Source organism: Pelodiscus sinensis, chromosome 16 (genome assembly GCF_049634645.1).
Source record: "Pelodiscus sinensis isolate JC-2024 chromosome 16, ASM4963464v1, whole genome shotgun sequence".
Taxonomy (NCBI): domain Eukaryota; kingdom Metazoa; phylum Chordata; order Testudines; family Trionychidae; genus Pelodiscus; species Pelodiscus sinensis.
Window position 1 is genome coordinate 13,384,070 of NC_134726.1, and position 13,074 is coordinate 13,397,143.

Here is a 13,074-nt window from a genome sequence, read left to right on the forward strand (position 1 = left end):
AATTCAGAATTGTGGACTAAAGGGAAAACAGATGCAATGAGCAGAGTTGGTCTTAGGTTTTGGCAGCTGTTGCTTAGTGCTCCTTTCCTTTATTAGCTTGTCAGATGACTGGCACCCGAAGATCCGGTTCTTATGTGATTGCTATAGTTTGACATATTCTCCGGGTTCAGGAGAAAGGTCATAAACTCTAAAGCAGTCTGCTAGGTTTAGCCACAGATGAAAAATACTAAACTGTTTAGAGTATCTTTTTCCTCTCTGCTGTCACTTTCCCTCTTTCTTACATCTATGCTAATGCTCTAAAGGTACTTTCCCTTTCTCTTTAAGTGCTGTTTTTGGAGCAACAAACTGGGATGAGGAATCAAAGTTAGAATTCTTAAATGGCAATGCAGTGTACTACCACTAGGCTAGAGATTTTCTGAGGCTCCAGTTTGTTGTCCAGAATTATGAGATGACAAATTAGAAAGATACGTTGAAACAGTGAGTGGCTAAACAAAATAAGCATATAAAAATGTCAAGCAAAAGAAAAACAGAGCCATAACTTAGAACCCAAATCTGGCATCAACTACCAGTATTGTTTGATATATCCCAAGTACATGTTGTACTTTTCCTCTGTTATTCTGTTGTAAAGATCTTCAACAAACCAGGGAGATTACTGGAGCTGTAGGGAGGCTGTACCAGAGGCAGTCAATTAGAAAGGGGGTGAAAGGAGCAGCCAATCACGGATGGATTAGCCCCATATAGGAAGGGCTGCTGAGCAGAGCAGCTTCAGTCATTTCCTGGAGCTTGAGGAGGGATACCTGGCTGCTTGGAAGGCTGATGGCAGCAAGAACCTTAGGAAGAGCAGTGCTGCAGGCACAGAACTGGGGAATTAAAAGCAGCTCCTGGTGGGCTTCAGGGATCTGCAGACTGAGGTTCCAAAATAAGGGCAAAGAAGATCTGGCCTTGCCTTTGAGGAATTGACTAGATGATTGACTGCAGTAGTCCCTGAGGGAAGTGGCTGGACTGAGATACTGGTGATGCTGTCCTCTGGAAAGGGGGAGCACAAAGTGTAGCAGAGTCGGTGTTCTGAAGAGGATGCTGTGGTCCTTTGAGTGACGTGGACCATGGAATAAAAGTGGCAGCAGTGAGACTCCAACAGTGTAGGTGGGCAATAATTTTTGATGGGGGGCCACTCCCAAGATTTCAGAAAGTGGTTGAGGGCTGCACTCTTCCATGGTATTAATGGAGGCAGAGCGAGGTCTGGGATGGTGGTCAGGTGTAGAAGGTAGCTTGGAGAAAGGGATGGAGTACAGGAGGGAGAATGGAGTCTGGGATGAAGTTTGGGAGAAGGAGGCAGTTGTGACCGAGGGCAGGGAACTGGGGTTCAGGATTTTGGGATGGGACTGAGGGCAGGAGGGGACTGTGATCTTGGGCAGGAGATTGGGGTACCAGATCTGAGAGGGGATGTGGGTTCATGTGGAGTAGCAGGGCAGGAGTGTGGGGCAGATGATTGAGGAAGGGTAAGGCTGAGGTGCCACAGGCAGGTTCTCACCAGGAGACTTACTAGCCTGCCTGCCTGCCTGCCTGCCTGCAGAGCTAAATGCCTGCAGAGCTTAAAATATTTCTTCCTGCTCAGCCATGTGCTTGAGTGAGTGAGCAGAAGGGTTGTGCTTTGTGGCTGCCTGTTATTCAAACAGGTAACTCCCATTGGCCAGTGTCTGTCCAGAAACCGGCCAATGGGATTGTGCTAGGGGCGGGAGCAGAGTCTGTATCTTCCTTCCTCCCTTCCAGAGTCAAAGAGAAAGCTCCCCGCAGCTGTATTTCTGAGCAGCGTGCAGGGCAAGCAGGGGAACCTGCCTGGGCTTCCCCATTGCCTCTGTGGCCTTGATCTGGTGGCTTGGTGGGCCGGATGTGGCCCACGAGCTGTATTTTGCCCAGACCTGCTGTAGCATACTGGCAAGCACAGCTATTCCTGTGACAGCTGGTAAAAGACATCAGAGTGGAGACATCACAAGAGTATCATACCTGAGGCACTTTATAGTCCTATGGATACTTTTTACTATACTTTAATGCTATTACTTTATACAAATATAAAAACAGGATGTCAGGAAAAGTCCTCTTGTTTTCAAATGCATGCTGAATCAAACAATTAAACTGGTCTGTCAAAGAAATTTTCATGAAGATTCTAGCTAGTCTAACTGAAATCAGATGAAGCAAAATGCAGGACAATGTAGCACTTTAAAGACTAACAAGATGGTTTATTAGATGATGAGCTTTCGTGGGCCAGACCCACTTCCTCAGATCAAATAGTGGAAGAAAGTAGTCACAACCATATATACCAAAGGATACAATTAAAAAAAATGAACAAATATGAAAAGGACAAATCACATTGCAGAACAGAAGGGGGATGCGGGGGGGTGGGAAGGGGGAGGAAGGAAGGTAAGTGTCTGTGAATTGCTGATATTAAAGATAGGGAGAGTGGGATGTTTGTGAGTTAATGGTATTACAGGTGATAATTGGGCTAATACAGTTGGGTGGCTTCTGAAACTTCAGTGAGGGTATGTCTGCACTGCATTCCTCTTTCGAGAGAGGTATGCAAATGCAGCTGAGCGAAATTGCAAATGAAGCACAGATTTGAATTTCTTGTGCTTCATTTGCATAATCGCATCTGGCCGCTATTTCAAAATACCCTATTTCGAAAAAAGAAACACTGTCTAGACATGGTTATTTTGAAAGAAAACCCTTCTTTCTAAATTACCCTTAAACCTCATTTGATAAGGAGTAAGGGTAATTTCCCAGATGTGATTATGCAAATGAAATATTACTGCAAAGCTAATTAAGAGAAGTGTTTAAATACCACCCATGGTTTGTATCAGTGTGAAGGAAAGAGGTTTATTGTATGTTTGAAAAGGCAGATTGTATGATCCACCAAAGAATATTAGACTATTTTTCAAAGCACAAACAAGCTATAACTTAGGTTAAGGATATGGGAGGTTTAGATCAAAGGGAATGGAACAACTTTGAGAATGAGTTGCTGAAGACCATAGTGACATTTTATAATCCTATACAATGAGAGGTCAGTCTTCAATCAGGAGAAAAGTCATATTTTTATTCTCTAAAACTAGAAGGGCCTGAATCCTGCTTCTGATTTGGGCAAGAAACTCATAGAATCATAGAACAGGACCTCTAGAGATCATCAAGTTCAGTCCCCTGCATTCATGGCAGGACCAAGTACCATCTAGACCAGGGGTCTCAAACTCACAATCCATGGGCTACATCTACAGGCCAGAAAGCATATTCACAAGCTGGTCTGAGAGAACCAGCAGTCTGGTGGGGTGTTTCTGAACCTATCCCCAAGATTTGCCCCTTCCCACCACCACCCTGCCCTCTCTCCCCTCATGGCACCTCTCCTGCTCCCCAGGGATGCACCCTAGGAGTTACCAGGGGGGCCTGGTGTGGGACAGCAACAGTGGCTGGGCCTCTCCGCGGTGGAGGGAGCTGTGGTGAAGCAGAACATACTTGATGGGTGCACTCACTTCGCTTCCCCATGGCTCCTGCTGTTGCCAAGGAGTGTTGGGGTGTCCAGTTGCTGCTGCCGCCCTGCTCCAGGGCCTCCTGATAATTCCCAAAGCTACCTTCCTTGGGGGACAGGGTTCAATGGGGAGGAGAGGCTGGGCGGTTTTGGGAAGGAGTGAGGGTTGAGGGACAGGTTTGGAAATGCCCCCCTCCTCTCTCTGAGCTTCTGGGTCTTTCTTGCCAGATTGCAAATATTCTCTGTTCCATAGATGGCCTGTGGATTGTTGAGACCCCTGTTAAGGATGGTCCAGATCAGGTGGTTGTCTAACTCCAGAGGAATTTCCCCTCAGGGGAAAGGAAAGTCCCTACCCAGGATATATGCCATACGTGATATATAGTTGGGTTTTTGCAGCTACAATTTGCAAACCATTTTAGATCCCTTTGAAACCATCACCCTAAACAATAATGTGGATTTGATTACCATTGCCAACAAAACAATCAAAACATTTCCTGCACAGAAAATGAAAATTCTCAGCCAGTTATTACATCATCTCTTATTCTTTTGCAAAAATTCAAAGCAGTTTCTTTTAATAAGGATTTATTGCTCTCTTAATATACCCTTTGAGTGCTAAATTATGAATGAAAGAGTGAAGGATTTAATAATTATGGTCAATGTAAGAGCTGCAAGAATCTGGAGCTAAATGAGATTGGGCTCAAGCCTGGAGTATGCTTCTGCAAGTCAGTGGTGAAATCTCAGAACACATAAAAATGGGTTGATCTCAGTTATTGCACAAACTCTCTGTCAGTGGGAATTATGGATGTATAAAGGTCTTCAGGATAAGGAAAGTATGTTGGTTAGTGGGCTAATCTTGGATTATCATCCATAATTTTCTTTCTTCTGTTTTACTAGTCCCAGGTATAAAATGAAATAAATCTACTCAGTTAAAAAGTGCACACGGACATTGGTTTTGCCTGTATAGAATTCTCAGTTTTCCCTGAACTAGATTAATGGAAATGTACAAATACAAAAACTAGGTGGCCAGTTTTCAAGTTAACATAGTCAACCAGGGGAACTCTGCCAGAGGATGTTGTGGAGGCCAAGACTACAACGGGGTTAAAAAAAAAACTAGATAAATTTATGGAGGATAGGTCCATCAATGGCTATTAGCCAGGATAGGCAGGTGTCTTTAGTCTCTGTGGGTATGTCTACACTGCATTCATCTTTCAAGAGAGGAATGCAAATGCAGCCAAGCAAAATTGCAAATGAAGTGTGGATTTGAATTTCCCATGCTTCATTTGCATAATCGCGTCTAGCTGCTATTTCGAAATATCCTATTTTGAAATAAACTCTGTGTACACGCTGTTATTTCAAGAACAAATCCCTCTTTCAAAATAACCGTTAATCCTCATTTTATAAAGAGTAAGGGTTATTTCAAAAGAAGGGATTATTGTTCTCGAAATAACCACGTCTACTCAGCTTTTTTTATTTCAAAATAGGGTATTTCGAAATAGCATCTGGATGCAATTATGCAAATGAAGAGTGGGAAATTCAAATCCATGCTTCGTTTGTAATTTCACTCAGCTGCACTTGCATTCCTCTCTCAAAAGAGGAATGCAATGTAGACATCCCCTGTCTGAAGCTGGGAATGGGTGACTAGGAATGGATCACTTGATGATTGCCTGATGTGTTCATTCCCTCTGGGGCTATGTCTACACTGCAGAGTTTTTGTGCAAAAAAAGCTGATTTTGTGCAAAAACTTGCGGAGCAGCCACACTACAAGTGCATTTTTACACAAGAAAAAGTACAGTAGATTGTCAGAAGACAGGGCTTTTTGTGCAGGAGTTATTCCTCTTTCTACGAGGAATAAACCTTTTTGCACAAGAGCTCTTGTGCAAAAAGGCATGTGAGAACGGACACTAGAGGTTTCTTGCTCATGAAACCCCTATTGGAAAAAGCACAGGTGCTCTGATGGCCATTCTGTGACTGGTCATCAGAGCTTGCTTGCGCAAGAGTGTCCTTGGCAGTGTGGACGCTCTCTTGCACAAGAACTTTATGTAGAAGATCTTTTCTGCAAAAAGTTCTTGTGCAAGAAGCCTGCAGTGTAGACGTAGCCTGAGGCACCTGGCATTGGCAATATCAGAATACAGGATAGTGAGCTACTTGGACCTTTGTCTAATCCAGTATGGCTGTTCTTATGTTCTTATGACCCTCCCCAGACTGATGAAAAAGTGCAAATGAATGAAGGTGGGGTGAGTGAGCAACAGAAGGAGGGGGAATGGAATGAGTTGGGTGGGGCCTTAGAGTTACGGTGTTCATTTTTTGTTCAGTCAAGAAAGATGGCAAAGCTATCCTAAAATAGCTTGCAGCTGCTTGTGATTTTCACGTGTCAACTAGCAAAAAGAGGCAGTGCTTAACTCACTTTCTTACTCCTCCTCCTTCCTGTGCGATATTCCAGCTTTGCTTATGAATAAGTGGCATCGTCCCAACATACACTTTGCATTATGGCTTTATGGTGCAGTAAAATCTTTATTTTGCTGCTACACTAAAACCTGCATGAGCTCTTCTTATGGCTCTCAATGTAGCTTGTGATCACATTTGGAGAACATGAGTAAAGCTATTTGGTAATATGCCAATAAAGGTGCTTTTAGTTGAGTATTAAGTAACTCACCAGTGAAAACTCTGCTTCCTTCTGTCCTGAGTAGCATATCTTGTCATTTCTAACCCCTAATACTTCTCGAGTCATTTTCTTACCTTAGCCAGGTGTGTTTGTAGTTTGTTCTTTATATCAGCTGTTTCAGCAATGCGATTGGTAAAGGCCAAGTTTGTATCGGTAAATTGCTTCCACATTTCCTCAGATACATTCTCCAGCGTGTTTTCTGCTTCTTCACGGAGCTTGCTGGAGTTGGCCCGTGCATTCTGAGAGTGTCTGATATTGTCATCACTGAACTTTGCCCATGTCTCAGGAACAGAAATGCTGGAAGAAAACAATTTGAATTGAGAGTAAAAGAATTAAGTCCTCATTCAAAATGAGGCTTGCATTTAATTACTACAGCTGCAAAGCACTAATGAATTAAACACTCACATACATGAGCTAACTGGGAGGGGGGGAGTCCATTCCATTATTATATTAGTCCACACAGAAACCAGTCTGTTCCATGGTTTCACCTCTGAACAAACTTTCAAAAGAACTATTGCTTTTACAGTGTTCCTAGAGCTTTCTTGGATTTTGTAGAACAGGGGTTGGCAACGTATGACATGCGTGCCATAAGTAGCACACAAGATGAATTTCAGTGGCAGGCACAATGAACGGGCTCCCCCTCACTCCTCCGCCACATGCAGTGGGGAACCCAAGGCTCCACGTCAGATCTGGCTTGCAGGGATGCACACGTTCACTGCTCATCCCCTCCCCACAGCAACGCACGTGCTGCTTTATCCATCCTACCTTCCCCTGGGCTCCGGGGAGATGGGACTCACAGGAGCTGTGAAGCCTCCCTCTGCCTAGAAGCCCAGGGCAGGAGATCAAGCAGGGTGCCCAGTGGAGAGAGCCCCTCCCCCCACCTCATCCCAGGACAGCGGCATGATCCAGGGCAGGATGGTATGGGGCACACCACTTCTGACAGGTTGCCAACCCTGGTTGTAGACGATACCAGTGCCAAAGAATAATTGTTAGAGATTAATTGTCTTGTAAAAGTATAAATGTGTATGAGAGTGGCTAACATACAAAGGAGATATATTCATCGAGTGCACCACCTGGGATGTACAAGTTTGAAATAGGAAAAGAAAGATGCAAAGCTAACTTGGGGGTAGAAATGGAAAACATATCCAACTTTCAGGAAATTAAGTAATTTATATTAATACTCCCAGACAACTCTACTTTTCCAGCCAACACTTATGAGATAGGCAAACTAAGGTTTCATTGCCCTTGGCTTCATTACCAGGTTGTTTGTTTTTGTTTTGCTTGATAGAGAATGACCTGCTCTTACAGAATTCCTTCCATTTACTTAAGCACAAAATTAGAGCTTTCGACCTCAGGCACATATGTTAACATTATATTCCTATCCTGCTCTTTAAACAAATGGAAAGAGTAACCTAAGGTTATACCTGATGTATCTGAATTGAAACTTGGCACATTTTGTCCAACTCCAGCACAAATAATTTGATTTTGTTTCCTCCACCCAATATGCCATTAAAGTATCTCAGAATAGTAGCAAAGTAGGGGAGAGGGGTTCTCTTTGGTAATTATTTTAGGAGGGACAGATTTTAGCAAAACAACTGGTTCTGTGACCGTTTGTATAGGTGATGTTGGTATTGTGCATAAGTGGAGTAGGTCACTCCCCAAGGTTGTGAATGGGAGGCGAACAGACAACTCACCAATACCAGATTCTACAGGCCTCTCTCTTGTGACTCCACTAAGGAATACCAAAAAAGCATGAAAAAACTGCTCATGAAAGTTCCTGATGCTACTCAGGAACAAATTTACACTCCCCCCCACCAAATCCCCAACCAGGAACTCTCTATCTACTACCCAAAATATATAAACCTGGTAATCCTGGATGTACCATCATCTCCTGCATTGGCGCACTTACCATAGGATTATCTGGCTATATCGACTCCCTCCTCAGACCCTATGGGTATGTCTAGACTACATGGCTCCATTGACGGAACCATGTAAACTAGTTTACCCTTCATAGGCAAAGAAGCAGGGATTTAAATAATCCCCGCTTCATTAAAATAAACATGGCCGCCGTGCTGTGCCGACGATCAGCTGATCTGGCACAGTGCGGCAGTCTAGACACAGATCTGTTGGCTGGGGTCTGTCTTTGCTGACTGCTCCTGTAAACCTTGTTTCATGAGGCATAAGGGATTGGTCGGCAAAGGCTTCCCCAGCTGACAGATCCACGTCTAGACTGCCGCACTGTGCTGGATCAGCATGGTGGCCATGTTTATTTTAATGAAGCGGGGATTATTCAAATCCCTGCTTCTTTGCCTATGTGGGGTAAACTAGTTTACGTGGCTCCGTCGATGGAGCCATGTAGTCTAGACATATCCTATGCTACCAACACTTCTAGCTACTTCCATGATACCACTGACTTCTTGAGGAAACTCCAAAACATCTTCCTGAAAATACCATCCTAACCACCATGGATGTAGAAGCCCTCTACACCAACATTCCACACAAAGACGGATCACAGGACATCAGGAACACCTTCTCTGATAACACTGCACATCTGATTACAGAGCTCTGAGACTTCATCCTCAGCCACAACTACTTCCAATTCAGAAACAATTTCTATCTCCAAATCAGCGACACAGCCATGGGCACTCACATGGCACCACAATATGCCAATATCTTTATGGCTGACCTTGAACAACTTTTCCTCAGCTCTCACCCCCTAACACTCCTACTTTAACTTACGCTACATCAATGACATCTTCATCATATTGGACCCACGGAAAAGAGACTCTTGAAGAATTCCAAAAGGATTTCAACAACTTCCACCCTACCACCTTTCAGCCTGGACCAGTCCATAAGGGAAATTCATTTTCTGGACACTACAGTACAATTAAATAATGGACAAATTTCCACCACCCTATATCAGAAATCTACCAACTGCTACAATTACCTTCATGTGTCTAGCTTCCATCACAGACACATTTTTCAGTCGATTGTATATAGCCAAGCCCTATGGTACAACCGGATTTGCTTCAACCCCACAGACAGAGACAGTCACCTACAGGATCTTTACAGAGAATTCCTAAAACTGAAATACCCACATGGGGATGTGAAAAAACAAATTGACAGAGCCAAAAAAATACCCAGACATGAACTACTTCAAGACAGACCCAAAAGAAAAAATAACAACTCTTCTTGTTGTTACCTACAGTCCACAACTCAGACCCCTCTGACGCATTATACACAACCTACAACCCATCTTTGAAAATGATCCCTCACTCTCAGAGGCCTTAGGAGGAAAAACCTATTCTTGCTTACAGACAACCCCCTACCCTGAAACATATTCTTTCTGATAACCATGCCACACAACCACATCATAAACCTCCAGGAACCCAGCCCCGCAGCCAAAAAAGATGCCAACTCTGCCAACATATCTACACTGGTGAATTCATCACTGGAGCAAACAACATAAGCCACAAAATCAAAGGGTCATTTGACTGTACATCCAGTAATTTGATCTATGCCAGCAGTGCCCCACTGCTATATATATTGGACAAACTGGATGGTTTCTGTGGGAAAGAATCAATGGACACAAATCGGATATACGTAAAGGAAACATACAGAAGCCTGTTGGTGAGCATTTCAACTTGCCTAATCACAGTCTGACAGATCTGCAGGCGGCTGTCTTGTCACAAACCAGCTCTACAAGCCAAATACATAGAGAAGCCCTGGAATCCCAGTTCATCCACAAATTCAATTCATATGCTAATTAACTCAGTTTTGATACGGGCTGATGGGGAATCTACCTATTTAATAATCACCGAAGGTGCTATCTTCAGTTCAGTTCAGGTATCTATCTATTGACTTTGATTTTTATCTGCTTAGGTTTAAGTACCCATTCTCCAGATACTTAATGATGCTCTGTCTTCCACCCCCCTCCATTTTTCTTTCTCTTCCTCCTCTCCTATTTATTTCGAGTTTTCATATCCCCAACTCATAACTCCCGTCATCTGAAGAAGTGGGCTGTGCCCACAAAAGCTCATGATACCATCTACATGTTTCGTTAGTCTATAAAGTGCTACCAGACCATTCGTTGTTGTTTTTTTGTAGCAGACTAACTCAGCTACCCCCTGAAGCTCCCCAAGGCATGACATCTAAGACTTTGCTCTTGAAGTAGCACTGGTTATGCACCAATAAAGTAGTCTCCAACTTCTTCTCCAGTCATGAAGTTTCTGCTGACTTATTCCCCTCTTTAACAGTGTTTCTAATGTCTCACATCAGTTTCCCTAGTCCTTGTGCTGACTAGTGAAGCACCACACCCATTCACATCTCTGCCCCAGACTTCTGTGCAGTCTTGGACAACTCATTTATTTCCCTCTGTGCCTCAATTCCAAATATATAAAATGAGAACAACCTTGGCAACCATCAGTCCAGACTGCACGGGATTCTAGGGGAGGACCCTACCAGTCTCCCAAAGCTGTCCGTGGATACCTCCCAAATGATGCTTCAGGCAGCCTCAGGCAACTATGATGAGGACACTGTACATGAGGAAGAGGATAGAGGAACTCTTTCATCGTTCTCACAAGGTTTCAGAGGAGGCCTGCCTTAGTCCATTCTCCACAGAAAGACACCTTTCCATGCCAAGCCAGCAGTAAGTGGTCTGGCAATACTGCAGCACAAAGCACTGCAGCATAAGGTCCCGGTTTCTGGCCACAATCAATCAGCATCTGCTCCCATTCTGTGTGATTCGGAGCAGACTGATATTGTGCATGGCAACCTGGATGAAGCAGGAGAAGCTCTGTAACACAGTATATGATGAGTATGATAACACTGAGGCAGTACACCTGTCTGCTCATTCCCAATAAAGCATGACCTTGGCCTTGTACATGGCACGTGCCTATTGTGTAGGACGAATGTTCTTTCGCAGTAAAAGATTAGCTTCTGCTACAATTAGCTACAATGCATTTTTTTAAAAGTCTGCTATTCATTTTTTTCATTATAGCAGCCCCTACTGTAGATTTAACTACTCCAAATTGATTCTCAACCTACCAGTAGCTTTTTGGGCTAGCAAGCTTCCACAGCGCTATGACCACTCACTTCTCAACTGACAGAGCAGGTCTCTTCTGGGATCGCTGCACTTCAAGGTGGGGGGAAGCAATTTGCAAAATTCAGTGAAAGTGGCTTTCTGCATGCAAAAATTTTGCAGTCACTAGTCACTGTTCCATAGGTGCATAAGTATGTGATCCCACCAGTCTGTGCTTGTCTTGTGGGACCAGAACCAGCATTCCACTGTGTCAACAGAATCAACTGGAGCCAGCATATGCCAACTGATCCTCTCAATGGTTTTATGCATGTCTGTGTCCATGGCCTCCTCACATTATTCCTCACTCTGGCATCTCCTGGTTAGGCTCTGGACATACCACCTTGTATAACGTGTAAGGTGTTTGCAATGCTTGCCACAGCAGTCTGAAGCTCAAAAAAAGGTCTGTGTTAGTCCTGCTATGGCATCTGCATGGATAACCAGGGGGAAAAGGGTATAAAAAGATTGTCTGCCATTGCTTTTAATCGGGAAGAGGGGGAAGGGAGGAGATAAGTGTATGATGAGAAGCTGATGACATGTATCAGAACCACCTGCTGCAATGTTTTGTCCCATCAGGCACTGGGGGTATGTCTACACTACCATCCTAGTTCAAACTAGGGTGGTAATGTAGGCAACCAGAGTTGTAAATGAAGCTCAGGATTTGAATTTCCCGGGCTTCATTTGCATAAAGCCGGGCGCTGCCATTTTTAAATGTCCGCTAGTGCGGACTCCGTGCCCGCGGCTACACGCGGCACGGACTAGGTAGTTCGGACTAGGCTTCCTGCATGCAAAAGCACTAGGCTTCCTAGTCCGAACTACCTAGTCCGTGATGCATGTAGACGCGCAGCACGGAGTCCGCACTAGCGGACATTTAAAAGTACCCTGGGAGACTAACCTAGAATGCAAAGGGGTGGCAGGAACTGAGGGATGGCTACCCACAATTCCTCATCTCTGTCGGAGTGCTAAAAAATAAACCTTAATAAATTTGACCTTATCTTTTAGTGCAGACGTGCCTCCCCAGTAACAGGAATATTGGAAAACCACATTGAACTTTAATGAAATAAAATCTAACTAGGAAAATAAGTAATTGACAAGGCATAAAAGTTGGAAAGTTGCAAAGCTAACACTGCTGCAGTTACAAGTCATCCTGCTAACCACTCAGTTAAAGTGCACCTGCAAATGTTACAGGCAGGCAATTATGGAAAGGTAAACAATGAAAGCTAGCCTGTATGTGACAGCATTACAAAGGACACACTCCACAAAGCGGAGCTACACAACTGACTTCTTTTGTGTTCATTTAAATAATTTGTAATGCACTCTGAGGCCTACTTGATCTTATCTCGGTCAAAACAAATATATTCAAATTTTACAAGAAATGAACAAAGATCTTTGGGTATGTCTACACTACAAAGTTAGTTCGAACTAGCTAGTTCGAATTAAGGGGTGTGTAGCCCCTTAATTCGAACTAGTGGGAGGCTAGCCCTCCCCAGGTTTCCCTGGTGGCCACTCTGGCCAACACCAGGGAAACTCGTATGCCCCCCTCCCGGCCCCGGGCCCGTGCCAGGTGCAAGCCTGCCAGCACCCAGCCAGCAGACCCTGGCACGGATCGAGCCACCCACCCGATGCCCCCCAGCCCTCCTCCTCTTCCTGAGACCAGGCTGGTGGCTCCCGGGAACTTGCCCGGGACCGCAAGAGCCGGGCACCCCCCTGGGCTAGTGCGGACATCGTGGACCTCGTCCACGATCTCCGCACTAGGCACAAGAAAGTGGCCGGGTTGGCCAGGATAGCTGCCAGCCTGGCCACCCAGGAGCAGGTGTGCAAGAG

General features: G+C 44.5%; 1 protein-coding gene across 1 annotated transcript in view; it reads right to left on the reverse strand.

Moving 5' to 3' along the window:
• TEKT5 (tektin 5) overlaps positions 1 to 13,074 on the reverse strand; it is a 56,285-nt gene that overhangs the window by 25,749 nt on the left and 17,462 nt on the right. The window contains exon 5 of the mRNA XM_006120648.4: positions 6,248 to 6,470. Within this exon, the coding sequence (XP_006120710.1) occupies positions 6,248 to 6,470 (223 nt within the window). The remainder of the gene's footprint in view (positions 1 to 6,247; positions 6,471 to 13,074) is intronic.